The following is a 15,929-nucleotide window of genomic DNA, read 5'->3' as shown; positions in this document are numbered from 1 at the left end:
CACAATACCACACCCCCTTAGACCCACCGAGGTCTGTCCACACTGTTCATTTTTATTAAAAGAACTGAAGAAAATGCTGAATTTATAGGCTATTTATTTCACTCAGGATTGATCAGTTTTCCAATGACAAAATTCCACATAAATGATAAATAAAACGTTCATGTTATTGGTTCTGGTATGTGTGGAATTGGGAAAGATGAAACGTCATTCTTACCCAGTGGACGTCTAATGTGGACCATGCGGAACCAACAGCGCCTATAAATATCAGAAAAGAAAGTCTGGAGGACATTTCATTGAAAAAAAACAAACCAGGAGAGTGAAGAACACAACTAGCTGTAGTAAGTCTCTATTGTTCTTTTTTGTTTGTATTCAGTTTAAAGTGTATTTTTAATATGTTTCAATACAGAATTATTTTTCCTTGTTTTCATGTAAAGACCATGTCACAGTTCCTGTTTATTTTGATGTTTCACGCTCTGCTGATGCTCCAGATGTTGGTAAGTTGCCACTTTTTGTAAGGTGAATGTTTGTGTTACATCATTTAGACAGTATATGACAAATACGTTGTCTTTAGTTTATTAAGGCAGAGGAAGAATGCGCATTATCTGAAGTGTCAAAGCTCAAGGAAGAGATACGCAAGCTTAATAACAAACTGTTGGTCGGCGAGTGGAAAGTTATGCATCTGCGCAATCACCGTCGCTTCAAGTTACTACCACAGGAGCACAATAACACATATGAAAACAACACTGGACCTTTACCGACTTTACCGAGTACTGTGGGAACCTTATTAGTTCATGACAGAGGTAATATTTACACTCAACATTAAAACTGTAAGTAAAATCTAACCAAACCATCTCAAGGACATGAAGGCTAATTCTTCTTCATTACTTTTGTAATATATATTCACAACAGATTGTTCTGAGTTGTATGATAGACTCAAACCAGGATCCGGATTCTACAGGATCAAACCCAAAGCGTCAGTAGAACCGTTCCTGGTGTACTGTGACATGGATGATGGAGCGGGCTGGACCGTGATTCAAAAGCGAATCAATGGTAAAGTTCATTTTGACAGGTAGGTCTAACAGGTGCAGTGGCTCATAATGGTTCTTCTCTAATATATTTGGTATTTACATTTAAACACACAAATAATTTAATAAAATCAAGTATTTATACCAACAGAAATTGGGAGGATTATAAGAATGGATTTGGTAACTTCCAATCAAGTAGAGATGAATTCTGGCTTGGGAATGATCATATTCATGTCTTGCTTCATGACGGTAGGATTGGTAAATGAGAATATACTTTGTTTGAGTTGGTCATTATATCTCTCCAACAATGACTTTCCCTAAATCCTTTTAGGTGAGAATGTGATGAAAATCGATTTGATGGACTGGAAAGGACAGAAGTCCTACGCAATGTATGACGGCTTTAGAGTGTCTAATGAAACGGTAGGATGCTCAATGGTTCTTCAAAACAGTCAGAACATTCTTCAAGGAGGGTGATTGGTTATTCTCTTCACTCACATCCTCAGGATAAGTTCCGTCTGCACTATGGGATGTACAGTGGTCAGGCAGGGGATGCCCTGTCTGGAGGGGCCAATATGGTGGAGCAGTGGTCAGCCTCTCATTATGGCATGCAATTTAGCACCATCGACCAGGATCATGATCGCTACATGCAGGGCAGCTGTGCTGTAGAGAACAGGGGAGGCTGGTGGTACAACAGGCGAGTCATAATTTTACAATGTGCTATGTTGTCAGGGAGGACAATTGGTTGTGTTGAACTACATTACATTTATGCATTTAGCGCGCTTTTATCCAAACGTGTTACCTGTTGACATGTTTGTGTGATCACAGGTGTCACGCTGCCAATCTTAATGGAAGGTTTTACAGAGATGGCGAGTACAAAGCCAAGTATGATAACGGTGTGGTCTGGAGCACCTGGAAAGGGTTGTGGTACTCTCTCAGACACACTACCATGAAGATCCGACCCAGCGGCCACATGGATAATGTAGGTAGCGGAGCAGGACCAGCAGAGTAAAATGATACTTATACACGTTTATACTTTACAGTAAAACTGTATGCATTAAATGCTGTGGTTTATTATAAAACAAAAATGGAGCAAAGTGTATGGCAAAGCAAAGAATCCGAATAAGCAACAGATCTTGGCAGAATCAGTGGATTTATGTTTTCCATTTAAAAAATACATCATAAGTTGTTTAAAATGATTTGGATGCATGCAGTGTCTTTATATAATACTACTTCATAAACAACTTATTAAAGAAGCATCAACATTTTGAGGTGTCACGTGCGCAATAAACAATTTTTTTTGTTATCATGCATGTTTTTTGTCTTATTGATTTTCTTTTCCAGTCTAATCCAAACTTTAATATTGTCCATAATATGAATTATTATTCTTTCATGTGTCATAAAAAAGTATAAAAAATAAAACTTAATGTTTTTCAAATAAATTGCATACGATTTAAATGTTTTAAATGTATATTAAAAATGCTGTCCTTCTGAAACATCATATTTCATGATTTTTATTTTTTGCCATAAATCTTTTTTATTTTTTTCAAAAATCCAACTATTAAAAAGTATTTAAAGTGATTGTCAATTCTGACAAGACAGTATTTAATCATTTAAAAAGTACAATGTTTTTTCCATTTTCTGAAAAACTGCAAATTTGGACATACAAGGATTTGGAATGACAGCGACGAAATGTGTCTGAAATGTGTCCTTTTAAACTGATATTAAAAATATAAATGCATGAACCTGGGCACATGGTATTAAATCGACCAGAAATCAAAAATGGTTGTTCCGTTAGTGATAGTTCACCTTCAAAATTAAAATTCTGTCATCAGTTACTCTCTCTTGCCATTTCAAACCTGTATGACTTTCTTCTCCAGAACGCAAAAGAAGATATTTTGAAAAATGTTAGTAACAAAAAAAACATTGCTCCAAAATGACTTGCATTGGTTTTGGGTCAACACAATAGAAGTCAATGGGGACCAATGGTTTTCTGTTACCAACATTTTTAAAAAATATCTTTTGTGCAGAAGAAAGAAAATCACACTGGTTTAAAATAGCAACAGGGTGAGTAAATGATGACAGAATTTTCATTTTGAAGGCAAACTATGCCTTGTAATGCTACAAATAACTTTAATACCCGACAGAAAGAATGTCCACATGGAGTAAAATTATAAATAAGTGCTTTACTCCTTTAATGTCGAAAACTTTTCTTCGGCAGAGTGTAGGGACCGTCCTCAAATTTCGATTATTTGAGTCTATGAACATTCAGAGCTTCGACTCCATCTTCCTCACCCAAGTATCCAGAAATGTCCATCATTTGCTGTTCAGACTCTGTGAGACTATAAGGGGAGCTACTGTAGTCTGCAGAAAGAGGAAGGCTACGACAGCGCCCTCTGCGCTGCTCTGAGGTAGAGAACGTGGAACTGCGTTGTCTTTGGCAAGTTGATGAATTCGCTTCCCGTAGCTTCCTGGCTAGGATGTTCCTCTGGATAGGAGAGGGACCTCTTCTGCTCCAGTTTTGTTCTGCCCTTTCCATGACGGAAGACGGGCTCCGAGCGATCCTGTGACGATCCACCGGGGGTTCTTTCGTGGGTGTCACCGGAACTGATTTAGGAACCATTAAGGAGTTTGACTGGGAGGGGGGCGTGTCCACCCATGGCCGCCTCCTTTGGTCACACGATCTATCAGTAGGGCTGGAGCAGGACCAGACCTCAAGCTCAGGTAGCGTATGCTCCCAGGTTCTGTTTCGACAACTGCCCTCTGGAAGCTGCCGGGGAGTCACTTGGGTCATGCTTCTCTCTCTGTAGGGTCGTGATGGAGGAACCTGCTGTTGGTTGCTTTCATGTAAGCTTGACGTTCTTCTGAAATTTGGATTCTGGGGGTAGTTTACTCTGCTGCGCTCGACCATCTCCACCCAATCCGCTGTGCGCTCAAGACGACGGGAGCTGGCGCTGAAGGCAGACTTTGTCTGACTCAGCAACATGTCCACTTTGTGTCTCTCTGAGAATGCTCCTGTGTGTTTTGGAGGCCACGTGGGTTCAAGAAACGGAGACTTTAGGCAGAAATGGCTGCTGCTGGCTTCCTCTGGGCTGTCAACTTCCTGAGGCACTGGAGTTAGACTAGCCGGGCTTGAAGCTGTGGCCTCCAACATGGTGTCATCCACAGGACTCTGTGACACGTGGTAGACTTGAGTGGCCTCTTTCAACCCCTTCATCTTCATCTCCTTGAGCTGCTGTTGAGCCAAGCGGTATCCAAAAACAGGTGGAACGATCTTTTGGCCAGAAGGGGACATCCTCTCGGGGTCTTGAGGAAGGGGAAGAGATATGCTCTGCTGTCGAGCCAAGACACCCTGGTCCGACGGTCCTTGCTTTGCAGGCAAGGTGAGTCCTTTTTGTAGAGGAGCTGCTTGGACACTGTCGGAAAAACTGGGTCTCTGCATGCTGCGACCACAGATGGAAGCTTCATCTGAGTTTTTCCGACCACTGGGGGAGTGCATAGATCCACGTCGCATGGAGCTGCACTTTGGAGCACGGCAGAGTTTTCTCCACACGGTAATCAAGATGGTGGCCAGGATCACAGCCAGGCACAAGGAGATCCCAGTGACTACCACGAGATTCCCACCAAGGGGGGAGCTCACGGCTGGTGGAGGGGTGAGGGATGAAGGTGGAATCTCCTCTAAAAAGATAGATTAGAGCAATTCTAGCATTGTGGATGTGACATTTGCAGTCAAAACTTGAAACGTAAATTCTCAAAGAACTTATTTATTGCTAATATATTCAATCATGTGTTTCCATGCAAGGGGACCGGTGTATGTAGATAGAAATAGCTCCTTTAAAGGTAATAAAAACATAACGCTTCATTCTGTAAGGTCTTTATACACTTCTGAAGATATAGTTATGTATATTATATTGCATTTCTGTCAACAGATCCTCCAAAATATTACACATTGGACCTTTAAAAATATAAAACCGCTCAGATCTATCAGTATGGTGAACATTTTTGGTAAAATCATTTTTTATGGTAGGGTTGCCATATTACTCACTCCAAATATACTGTTAATAGTCATATTATTAATATAATTATTAAACACTCAAACTAATAAATCTGTATTTTTTCTTATTTAGAAGAAGGAATGTTTTTTTCTGAAGACTTAAATAAATGCAAAACAGACTTGAAAAACAACTTTTCTGGTCTGTAGTCCAGGAAGAAAATGCTTACCCATGCAGTCCTCAAGTGAACAGTGCGACTGCTCTCGAACCATGCCGGTGCACTGCATCCCACCACCAGATGACAGCAGACATTCACGCAGACGCTCTCGAACCCCTTCACCACACGTCACACTGCAAGCACTCCAGGGCTGCCACGGACCCCACATTTCTTCAGAGCAGCAACAATTAGAGAAATATATTTAAAATAATGAATAATATGTAAACACAAACAACTTCAACAACTGTGAAAATCAGGCTAAAGTCTCATTATGAGATAACAAGCATCAACGTTTGATTTCGACCATTCCTTCACTAAAGGAATTTCAATTGTTGACATGGCCTTCTTAGAAAATATTAAAGATATCGAGTTATATTTTCACAGAATGTTCTTTGCATTATGTAGAATGATTTTATGTAGAAAACGGTAAACCACAAAAAATGACAAGCTGGGTTGTCACAAACTAGGTTACATTGTTGCAATTTATAAAGAAAATGTGAGTGGTTTTAACCACAGTGCTAGGTTGTAGCAGGATCTCTCTGATTGCAAAGATCTTCTATGTTTTCCTCTTTTTTTGCAGTTATCTGTGTTTCAGAGGTTGCTATGTTGATTCTAATGTTTTTTGGGTGGTTTCTAAGGTTTATTACCTATCTACATACACCGCAGGTCCCCTTGCATGAAATTCGGCATGTTGTTTCTACAGCAGCCCTACATGGGCAGACTGCTCTACAGAGGGCATTTCGAAAATATGTTATCTCCTTCGACAAAGATGCAAAAACGTGACAACATCTTAGTTCTGTGTCAGCCACCGTAGTGCTTCAAAAGGGAGGGGAGAGCGGTGGAGTGAGCCGTTGGTCGCAATTCACAAGCTCACCGCTAGATGCCTCTAAATTTCATACACTGGACCTTTAAAGGGATATTTCAAAAATAGCAATTCTGTCATCATTTATTTACCCTCATGTCATTCAAAGCCTGTATATTAATCTTTCTTCTGTGGGACACAAAAAGCAGATGATGGAGAAATGTCTTTGTGGTTTTGTGTTCATACAATGGAGGTCAATGGGGCCCAATGTTGTTTGATTACCAACGTTCTTCAAAATATATCCTTTTGTGTTCTTCACAAGAAGTTTTGGGTGAACTATCCCTTTAACAACCTAAACAATTGTATTAATCGTGAAATATTTATAATATCCTTTTTACTGTCGGTCATTTTATTCCATATACTCCGCATAAATTAAACATAAACGATGTGAGAACGTAAATTGAAAATTCATTGTCACTGAAAGGTCTTTAAAAAGCTCATTCAAAAATCACTGCGATGATAATTTTGCAAAACCAAATCTGAACAGTAACAGATCCCCCACAAGCCTAACTCACTTGTATGCCGTTGCACAACAACACAAGAATGTGCTAAACTGGGAGCTTGACTGTGGACGAGTGTGAAATGAAAGCAGTACTTATTCCTGCCGGTGTCAAAGAGAGAGCAGTTAAACTCAGTCTCATTCTCCACTTGAGTGAGGAAGTTAAAGGCCATATGAGTAGAAGACCTCTCTTTGCCCTCTTCCCTATACACCAGAACTTTTCCATTGGTGGCCGTACAGGGAGGAGCGATTCGACGGACAGACACGGTTCCCGCACAGCCACTTTTGTAGATGTTATCCACAAGGAGCTTGTAGGAGAAGATGCTCGACAGATAAAGAGGACCTGATGATTTGATGTCCTGTTGGGTGTGGGGGGATTTGATGGAAATCTGGATGAATCCATGCTCTGTAAGTGGGAAAGCGCAAACCATGTCCACGTGCTGGGACCTAACCACTTTGATGTCGTGTCTTATCTCGTTTTGAACCCTGTCGATGGTGTTTCTACCTTGCTCCAGATAGCTGACATCAAGAAAGAGAGATGAGGCTTTGCCATTAGGACAAGGATGGAAGTGGTCATTAGTGTACACGCCAATCCTGAATCCATCAGCGCTTTGGTTGTTGTTGCCACGATCAACAGCCAGGTGAAAGGTGGGCCAGTGCACATGCAGAACCGGGCTCCACCACCAGATGGCGGTCTGGTTAGAGATAACCTGGTTGTGTTTCTGTTCCAGCCTGAATCTGAAATTACCTGCGTACAGGAAGTACGAGCAGTTGAACTCCAGTGACCCTTCTGATTGGTTGAAGGGAAGTGACCTGGTGAGTACTGTAACATTCCTGTCCATGTCAATCAATGACACAGCCAGTTTGTGATCGGTGAAGTTGTTGTCGGTGCTGTAATCCACAAACACGCTGGCGTTGCTCAAGGCAATGTGCATTGAAGGCCAGAGATGGATACCAGCCATAGCTACAGAAAAGAAACACACACAAATAAAACATTTATTAGCATCACACTTGCAGAATTTTGTTTTTCCCCCTTTATTGCCCGCCAGGCAATGTCTGATTGTTAATAAAAAATGTGTAAAATGGCATTTAAGAAAAGTTGTCTGTTAGCACAGCATGAGAACGTATACTCATATTGTAATTTACAAACGTTGCTTGTGCGGGTCACTTCCTGCAGAAAAAACAAATGCATCCAAGGAAAGAGAGTGCAGGAAGAGTAAGTGACCCTCCCTTCCCTTCCCACCTCCATTTTCCTCTCCAACCGAGCCTGATACACTGTAGTGCAGTCCAAACCGCCAATCACAGACCTGCATTTAAACTCTGTTTTCCATGTTGAATCGTATAACTAAACTAATTTGGGTGTTGATCCCTGTGGATGTTTTTTTAAAGGACAGCGCTGGAAGTCTTAAGATAAACTACTAGACTTTCTTTGTATTTAAGAAAGCCAATCTCACCAAATCCCATCAGGAAGAGCAGGAGAAATGGGGTCACTGTAGGAAAGCCTTGTGTCATTCCGTCTCCTGCAAACTCTTATCTTTCTTTGTCCACATCACTCCCTCGCACTAATTTTGACTCTGTCCTGAAAATAAAATCAGTGAGACACAAGGGTGAATGATATATAGAATTACAGCATATGACACATGCGGCAACTTGCCCCAATATATGAAAAATGTCCTGAGATTATATTATGCTGTAACTTAACCTGTAGTTGCATACTGTGTTTGCATTGTATGCTAGTGTAGTTTTACTATGGTCACTTGCTTTTACAAAAATAGGCCTACATTACCATTTTAGATTTGAAGGAAAACAGGATTTTAAACTCTTAATTTAACACAGTTTTGAAATAAGTTTAAGGCCAACGAACAACCCCACTGCTAAAGGGAAAATATTTATATATTTGTACTTTCGGCTCAAAATCTTGAGAAAAAGACATGACCTCCTTGGAAACTTCACTGTGTGACAACTAGCCCCAGCCCCACATGTAGCCTACTCTTAAATAGTCAAATTAACCATGTTTTTTGGCAGATTTATTATTTTATTATTACTACCAATAACTATTACTTAAACTATGGTTACAGTGGTGAGACCCATAGTAAAACATATACAAATAATTAAGAATAAAAAAACTACGGTTCCTATAGTTACCATATTTTACCCAATAAATACTGTACTGTTGCATGGGCGATCACAATACATTTTAACACTACATTTTAAAGGAGTAGTTCACTTCAAAATAAGCCCCAATTGACTTTCCATTGTTATTTTTATTCCTACTATGGAAAGTCAATGGGTGCTTAGTTTGAGGTGAGCTACTTCTTTAACACTCACATCTAAATCCATAATTTCATGTTGTACGCTACTCTCAATATTCTCAGATCAACTCTGTGAATTTGAGAGCGTGCAATTAACACAAATTAAAACAGTAAAACAAACAGACTGTCAGTTGCTGAGAAGATTAGATTACTTACATATGACATTGAGTTGCGTAAATCAGATATTTTCCTGAATCATTATCTCCTGGTCGGGTTCAAAAGCGATGTTACCTTGGGTTTAGTTTGAAGCGTTAAATGAATGGATGCGTAGAGCGCAAACTGCACTGATCTTGAGCGCGCGTTTCCGTTCGCCGTCGTGAGCGCGCATTCCCCTGCTGCTGTGAAGGAAATCACTGTGTCCCGTCTTCACAAAATCTATTTAGATTTAAAGACTCGCCAGTGAATTACAATGAGTGATAACGAACAATTGTATAATTTTCAACCTAATAGAGTTAAAGTTACCAGAGATGTCAGCAGTGAGTTGTGGACATAAATCCACCCCTCGATAATTCTGTTCACAGTTGGGAAGCCTGCCTAGATAGAGTAACATTTAATAATAACTTTATTTTTTATTGCTTAATGTTAGGCTACATTCAGGAACAATCTTTCCATTGCAATCCACTTTGGGATTTTTGGCTCACACATGTCCTTGAAATAGATCTGGCAAATATTATTCATCAGAAATACCTGATTATGAAAAGACCACCTGTGAATTCTTTTGTTTTATTTGGACAACTGACTAAGCAGCCATATTCCACAGCAACGATACAGAAAACGACAAATAAAACTCAAAATATCTTTAATTACTTTTAACACACCAGTCTGTTAAATGCGTGGTACTGTATGTCTTATGAAACAAATCCTATGCCACTTAATCTTCTGATGTCAGATTATTTTGATTTTAAACGTTTGTCCTATCTTCCTCCCTCTGAAATCGTGCTGTACAAATGTCCTTAGCATTAAACACGGAAGCACACACATTCATGAAAAAACTGTTGAACGTGTTCACAATGATCTGTTTAAATACATGACATATGAATCCAGCTTTAGGCAAAACAGAGCATGCAGTAACACACACGGGTACCTCAACAAAATTCATGAAAGACGCTATTGACAAAAACAGTGGAAAGCAGGAGCCTCCTGTGTCCAGAGCAAGGGCTAATCGGTTATCAGCTCAGTTTTGAAAGGTATTTGGGGTCCAGCAGGAAGTATCTGAGAGTCACGGTCGATAATATATCATCCCATACGTCAGAACAGGTTTGGATAAAAACGCAGACCTTCTACTGAATCGTCACGGCATATGTGACCAATTTTCTCGGCTAATAACAACCTGTCAAAGAGAGATATAAATATATTAACATAAAAAGCTGCTTTGAGAATATTTATTATATAACCAAATGTATTTCTGCAAAATATAGACAATACCGCTCTTTAGAAAGAAGAACTGAGAGTCCTAAAAGCTTGGCAAACTCTTCAGCTGTAAGGGAGCCCTTATCAGTCACCTGGAATACAGAAAACAAAGGACAACGCAATCAAATTGAATAGATGTCCATATAATAACAACTTGCATGTGCTTCTGGACTACTGCAAAAGCTAAAAACTTTCTTCATAAAACAGGCTTAATTTTATTTAAGCAAAGTATAATTTATTGATTCATTTCTGGGCTGAAATATGACCTGAGGATCCTGTCAGATTTCACCACATTCTCCCAAATATGAAGTGAGTGAGGCAATAATTGGTGCTTGACAGCCAACAATTCACAGAAATGCGCTTGTTTTTTTAACATTCTTCACATCTGCCTTGGACTCTTCAGGGATGGAAATTTCTAATCCGACACGCCTCTCGTTCCAGCCTTTTGACCTAAAACACCACCACCCCCGACACATCTGCTAGCCGTGTCTTGTCCAAAACACTTTGAAGGTGGTTCATTTAATACAATGAAGACTTTGAGCGCCACCATTTCTATTAGATGAAGAGATGACCTTCTCTCAGTCAGGGAAGAAATGGCTGTACAAGTTTGTGGTCACAGATCTCCTCCAATTTCCACTCCACAAACCCACAATTAAACATGACAAGCTACTGTGTGATGTTTGAACGGCCACAAGTGATTTAACAGATGGCGGGATATGACGGCATGTCACTCACATTATCTAGAGCTGAGGCAATCATCTCCTCCTCACTGTGGGACTGGAGCTGTACCACCATCACCCCGCTGTCAAATATTCGCAACCTTGAGAGAAGACAGAAAAACTGTTGGTCACTATAAGAATGTTACAAGATTGCAGCTGAAATTTTACAGTAAGCAAAATGCACGGCGTCTTATTGCAGTCCGTGACCCACATTGTTGCTTTCTTTTGAAAGGTGGAAAATGAAGACAAGAGACAGAGGGCGGACATGGGTCCTGAAAACAGGAAGTCTGCCAGGAAGTGGCCGACCGATCTCACACTGACCTTCCTCTGCCTACAAAGCCTGATTTGTACACATGAACGCACTCCGATTTTATTTTACTCACGCAAACATATACACATACAAATGATCAAAACCTTACCGCAGAGGGAGCTTAAGTGACTCAAACATTTTACAGGCATTGACCAAGTCCTCTGGAGAGAGAAGCTGAGAAAAAAAACAAAGTGTGATTTAAGATTTATCCATCAGTTTTGAAATAATCATCAGATATTTTCACACACATTTCTATGCCTTATGTATTACTGCCTAGGATATATTAACACTATACTAACAGTTTTGAATGTAAATACAGTCAGAATATTCTCATATTCTCAATACAGTAAGAATATTCTTATAACAACAGATTAGTGGGAGGAGTCATTTTGTGGGTGACATGATGACTCCTCCCACTAATTGGTTGCTACATAAAAACACTAATACACCAAAATACATCTTATAGAAAGTGTGCAACAATACCATGTATTCTTATATTATATACTCTATGTATTTTAAAATGTATCTGTTTTCTATAATTTCTCCCTTATTTCTATACATTTTTACTATGTTTCTAAAAATGTTTTCTTGATGTTTTTTCCAAAACATATTTTCTGAAAAGCGAAGTTGTAAGTAACTGTGAAGACAGCACAGCATAAAATCACCTGAGAATTTGGCAATATCATCATATAAGAATTTAAACCCCCCCCAAAACAAAGTTAATCAAAAAAATGTGCAGTCTTCAATCTTTAAATGAAATCAAGGGGGCGATTTGTTTACAGTGTATCAAAGGTGACAAAATGCTTAGATCTCTCCAGATGGCTGTCATGCCTAATGCCGCTGGGCAGGAGATCAGGGTCAGCCTTGAAACACTCTGTCACGAGAGACACTGTTGCCCTCTATAGTGAGTCACGCAGGCCTTTGTAGGCTTTGAAGATGCTGTGATTCATTAGAAGATCTGTAATTGTACCTGTGCAGGCGCATCTTACCTCCATCCCTCGGGCTCTGTTCACTAGACAGTACACTTCAGTGAGGGCCATCATTCCTCCCCGCTCCTAGAGTGATTGATAAACAAAGAACAGTAAAGAAGAAAATATATCCCTTACTATACAATTCTTAGTTCTGGTTTTCACATCTGATTGGAATGTCTAGAAAAACACAATTCTGTGAAAGTGTGCTAGGTTCCTCATGCCACAGGTTCCAGAGACTGTGGAGTATTTAAATCCAATAACAGAAACATTCACATTAAATTATGCATGATCAGTCCTATGAGAATATAAAAACAGTAAAGTTATTACCTCCAGTGGAGCCTGCAGCATGTCCCCGAGTTGTTTGGCGAGCTGAATGTGGTACTGTGTTCCTGAACCGTGTGTTTCTCTGGTAACTGGGTTGGCTATGCCCATACTCAGCAAATAAGACTTGAAGCGGATTGTCTGTCAGATAGCGGACACAAACATGATTGAAAAAAACCCTGCATCTATAACTAAATCAGCTGACCTCATCTGTAAAACCAATGCGTACATGCAAAAAATGATAATCATTTATTTCCTTATGCTGTATCAATGAGAGGTGCATCATATGTGCTCTGATTGGTGGATCTCAATCCTGGAAACCAGCCCATTACGTCATTTCCTGCTCGTAACACACCTGTACAATGTGTGTGCTGTGAGTGACCAGGATTGCTGAGCTCATTGTGGATTATGCTGCTAATGTTTGCCAAGCCTTGATTTTACAGACACTCAACAGACAGAGAACATGACGCATACAAATATAAACAAACACAATCTTTCAGTAAGGCGGGAAAGATGGATATCTATCGTCTTTGAAACAGGTTAAAAAAAATAAAGAAAAATAAAGACTTCACTAAATATTATCTGAGATCCAATAACCCTATTAACTTAACAAGGATCGAAGCAGTAATTGACTTTGAGGTAGATTGCAGGAAATGGCCTCACTCTTCATACAAATGTTTATGTACAATGAAGTACGTTCTTAACTATCGTCTGACATCAAATATTCTAGCCAATTGGATAATGTTTTGCTCTTTCGTCCCCAGTAGACCACCTGTACTTGTTTTAAGATGTAAGATGCTTAAGTAAATGTAAATCTACAATTTCCAGGCACTACCCGAAGCTCACCTCATCTTCTGTGATGTCACCCTGTTTGTCTTTGATTTTATTGGCAATAGATTTGGAGAGCTCCACCATCTCTTTAGCCTGCAGGGGGAGATAGTGAGTAAAACAAACATGAGGGATAAACTTAAATTTGACAGTATGATAACTGACCCACCAACCTACTTAAACTGACCTTTTCCATGAGTTTGCTTAGATCCTCAAAAGCCTGAAAACAGACATGGATGAAAGAATGTATACATGAAGAGAAAGCAATGATCAACACATCCGACCACCACTTTACACTCTTTTATTTATACCGCTTATGTTTTTATAGCCCTTATCAGGGGCTGCAATTACTTGTTAATCACTCTTTGTACCCACACCTACAGGATATCCCACTGCACTTTGAGTGCCCCACTGTGCTTTCTTTTAATCTTCTATTATAGCTGTGCCAGAAAGCCTAATCAGAGCTATGAGGTCATCTAGCAGGGTCCCACATCAGGGGTCCATCAGAAGGGGACCACAGTCCTCACTGTTTGATTATGGCCACAGGTTTCCTGCACCCCGATTATCTGCGTTTATCTGAAGCATACAGTCTATGGATAATACATCAGTGTGTTTCTGTTTTCTTTATATAGCTCATTGTGAATGTGTTAATCTTTCATACCTCTGAAATATTTTTATCTGTCTCTTTTCTCTTCTCCTCCAACTTCCGCTCAATACCCACAATCCCCACTGCGCGTGTCCTTCCTGCCTACAGGACCACAGAAAACAGCAGGAAAAAATATCACCCTCACTCATTGTTACACGCACAAACAAACAGTCAAACATACATGCAAACAAATAACAAAGGCAAAGGAAGGAAAGGGCTTGAATGGAGTAACTTTCAGGGCCAGCCATTAGAAATGATCTGTCTTTTACAGGCCACAATCTTTAAGCAACCTTTAAGTGTCAAGCAAATTCTGTAAGCTGTCTAAAACAAAAGAACCGTCTTGCAATTGCAAATATGTGAACGGTATCATAACAATATGATTAAATGAGTCAAATAGCCAAGTGCATTATAACAGTGCCACCAAGAGGACGAAATGAATACTACGTGTTTATTCAATCAAAACTGAATTAAAAGGAGAGATACAAGGATAAAAGGCTAGTATTGTTTTTTTAATGCATCAGGCAGACTGTCAGTCAAAGGTTACTGTCGTAAATAAGTGAGTAAATGTGACCTCTGACCTTGGGTCCTGTTCCCGTGGGTATCGGCTGTGACACAGGCGTATTCTCCCATCGTTTCTGAGTTATCTCCTCTGTTAGACGTCTGTAAAACTACACATAAAAAACACATTACAAAAAATATGACTTCTCTTATCATCACTCCGTCTGCCTTGTCGTGACTGCCTACAGCTTGTAACTGTATTAAGCTTGATTTAGCTGTGCTATAAGCTTCATGCACATGGAAGCAAACCTAATCTTCGCATCTTAATTCAAATATGAAAGTTATGTAAAGTACTTACCTCGATCTGCCCGTGTTCCTTGAAGGACAGCTTTATATAAGAATACTTGCTCTTCTGGTAGGGGCCTGGCTCCTTATTTTGGGAGGCCGAGTGCAGGTGGATGACAATTTTGGCACTGTGGGGTTTGAAAAGCAATAGATTAGTTAACAGAACCAATAACAAAATCATCACACTAACAGTTCTACTTAGCATGACAAAAAAGTCACCTCTTTCCAATGCCTGCTGCTTGCTCTTCAAAAAATATAATCTGTGACAAGGGTATGTATATACAGCATTCCTACAGAGAAGCACAAAAACAAGTCTAAGTAATCTATGTAGTCTATCATCGTTCAAATTGGACGGGGGGACTAAACGGGAGAGTTGTGAAAAAGACTAAAAATGACATTACGTGGTTCTTTTGATCTCTCCAGAGCAAGCGATGTGTAGTCAGTAGAACAATCCCCACATCAAGTTTAGCCTGTCACGAAGAAAACAAATGAGACCTGTGTGTAAATAATGAAACATTTGCTCTTGCTATTCAAATATAAACTATCCATTTATACTGTACATATTTTTAAACAGCCTAAAACATATTACAACTTCAGCATTTGTATTCGGTCACTTCATAACTTTCCCCCGTGTTCGACTAACGTTAATGGAATTAAATACCTTGTCTTCCCCGTCGTAAAATCGCACTCCTCTTTGCTGGATAACTAACGTCTCGTTCATCTCAAGGAGTCCATTTGTCCACATAAATCTGTCCATTTTATCAAAACATTAAAATATTTGTAGTTAAAAAAGAGAGAATTTCAGTACACATGAAGCTACAGCTGTTTACTTCCGCTTAGGTGTCTGAGAATGCGCCTGTTTGAAAGGAGACAATTCATTCAAAAGTTTCCTCCCTCTTTTCAATATGTATTTTATAAATTAAAATGCAAAAAAATCAATAATCAAGATATTTTAAAACAATACAATAATATAAAAT

The 15,929-nt window shown here is 39.5% G+C and overlaps 3 protein-coding genes across 4 annotated transcripts; 1 reads left to right on the top strand and 2 right to left on the bottom strand.

Moving 5' to 3' along the window:
- Nucleotides 1–264: 264 nt before the first annotated feature.
- On the top strand, nucleotides 265–2,434 carry fgl1b (fibrinogen like 1B). The gene is made up of 8 exons (XM_057321526.1): nucleotides 265–338; nucleotides 435–494; nucleotides 572–800; nucleotides 910–1,069; nucleotides 1,177–1,274; nucleotides 1,357–1,445; nucleotides 1,529–1,719; nucleotides 1,851–2,434. Exons 2-8 carry the CDS (start codon nucleotides 438–440, stop codon nucleotides 2,032–2,034), a joined length of 1,008 nt encoding a protein of 335 aa, XP_057177509.1. The 5' UTR covers nucleotides 265–338; nucleotides 435–437; the 3' UTR covers nucleotides 2,035–2,434.
- A 158-nt stretch (nucleotides 2,435–2,592) lies between these two features.
- Nucleotides 2,593–9,364, bottom strand: LOC130546325 (thrombospondin type-1 domain-containing protein 1). Of its 2 annotated transcripts, XM_057321524.1 has the most exons (6): nucleotides 9,061–9,364; nucleotides 8,047–8,171; nucleotides 6,779–7,556; nucleotides 6,609–6,694; nucleotides 5,244–5,402; nucleotides 2,593–4,700 (listed from the first exon to the last, which is right to left on the bottom strand). In XM_057321524.1, the coding sequence occupies exons 2-6, from the start codon at nucleotides 8,102–8,104 to the stop codon at nucleotides 3,271–3,273; spliced, it is 2,511 nt and encodes an 836-aa protein (XP_057177507.1). In that variant the 5' UTR covers nucleotides 8,105–8,171; nucleotides 9,061–9,364; the 3' UTR covers nucleotides 2,593–3,270. The 2 variants fall into 2 exon arrangements, with proteins under 2 accessions (XP_057177507.1, XP_057177506.1); XM_057321523.1 differs by having other exon boundaries at nucleotides 6,609–7,556.
- A 269-nt stretch (nucleotides 9,365–9,633) lies between these two features.
- Nucleotides 9,634–15,800, bottom strand: vps36 (vacuolar protein sorting 36 homolog). Its single transcript, XM_057321525.1, has 14 exons — nucleotides 15,614–15,800; nucleotides 15,354–15,422; nucleotides 15,172–15,242; nucleotides 14,966–15,080; nucleotides 14,688–14,777; nucleotides 14,125–14,211; nucleotides 13,651–13,683; nucleotides 13,482–13,559; nucleotides 12,642–12,776; nucleotides 12,333–12,398; nucleotides 11,453–11,517; nucleotides 11,050–11,134; nucleotides 10,330–10,406; nucleotides 9,634–10,234 (listed from the first exon to the last, which is right to left on the bottom strand). The coding sequence occupies exons 1-14, from the start codon at nucleotides 15,707–15,709 to the stop codon at nucleotides 10,153–10,155; spliced, it is 1,149 nt and encodes a 382-aa protein (XP_057177508.1). The 5' UTR covers nucleotides 15,710–15,800; the 3' UTR covers nucleotides 9,634–10,152.
- Between the last annotated feature and the right edge of the window lie 129 nt (nucleotides 15,801–15,929).

Source organism: Triplophysa rosa, linkage group LG22 (genome assembly GCF_024868665.1).
Source record: "Triplophysa rosa linkage group LG22, Trosa_1v2, whole genome shotgun sequence".
In the NCBI taxonomy this organism is placed as follows: Eukaryota; Metazoa; Chordata; class Actinopteri; order Cypriniformes; family Nemacheilidae; genus Triplophysa; species Triplophysa rosa.
Note: the sequence above shows the minus strand (reverse complement) of the source record. Positions and strands in the feature narration are given on the sequence as shown.

Bases quoted from the DNA above. Each gene is read 5' to 3' on its own strand.
- LOC130546325 (XM_057321523.1), bottom strand. From the start codon at position 8,104: ATGACACAAGGCTTTCCTACAGTGACCCCATTTCTCCTGCTCTTCCTG. The intron at 7,557-8,046 runs GTGAGATTGGCT...TCTTTTCTGTAG, and splicing joins GCTCTTCCTGATGGGATTTG to CTATGGCTGGTATCCATCTC. The intron at 5,403-6,608 runs GTGAGTTAGGCT...GCTGCTCTGAAG, and splicing joins TGTTGTGCAACGGCATACAA to AAATGTGGGGTCCGTGGCAG.
- vps36 (XM_057321525.1), bottom strand. From the start codon at position 15,709: ATGGACAGATTTATGTGGACAAATGGACTCCTTGAGATGAACGAGACG. The intron at 15,081-15,171 runs GTGACTTTTTTG...CAAACCCCACAG, and splicing joins GCAGCAGGCATTGGAAAGAG to TGCCAAAATTGTCATCCACC. The intron at 14,778-14,965 runs GTAAGTACTTTA...TTTTATGTGTAG, and splicing joins AGGAACACGGGCAGATCGAG to TTTTACAGACGTCTAACAGA.
- fgl1b (XM_057321526.1), top strand. From the start codon at position 438: ATGTCACAGTTCCTGTTTATTTTGATGTTTCACGCTCTGCTGATGCTC. The intron at 1,070-1,176 runs GTAGGTCTAACA...TTATACCAACAG, and splicing joins GGTAAAGTTCATTTTGACAG to AAATTGGGAGGATTATAAGA. The intron at 1,720-1,850 runs GCGAGTCATAAT...GTGTGATCACAG, and splicing joins GGAGGCTGGTGGTACAACAG to GTGTCACGCTGCCAATCTTA.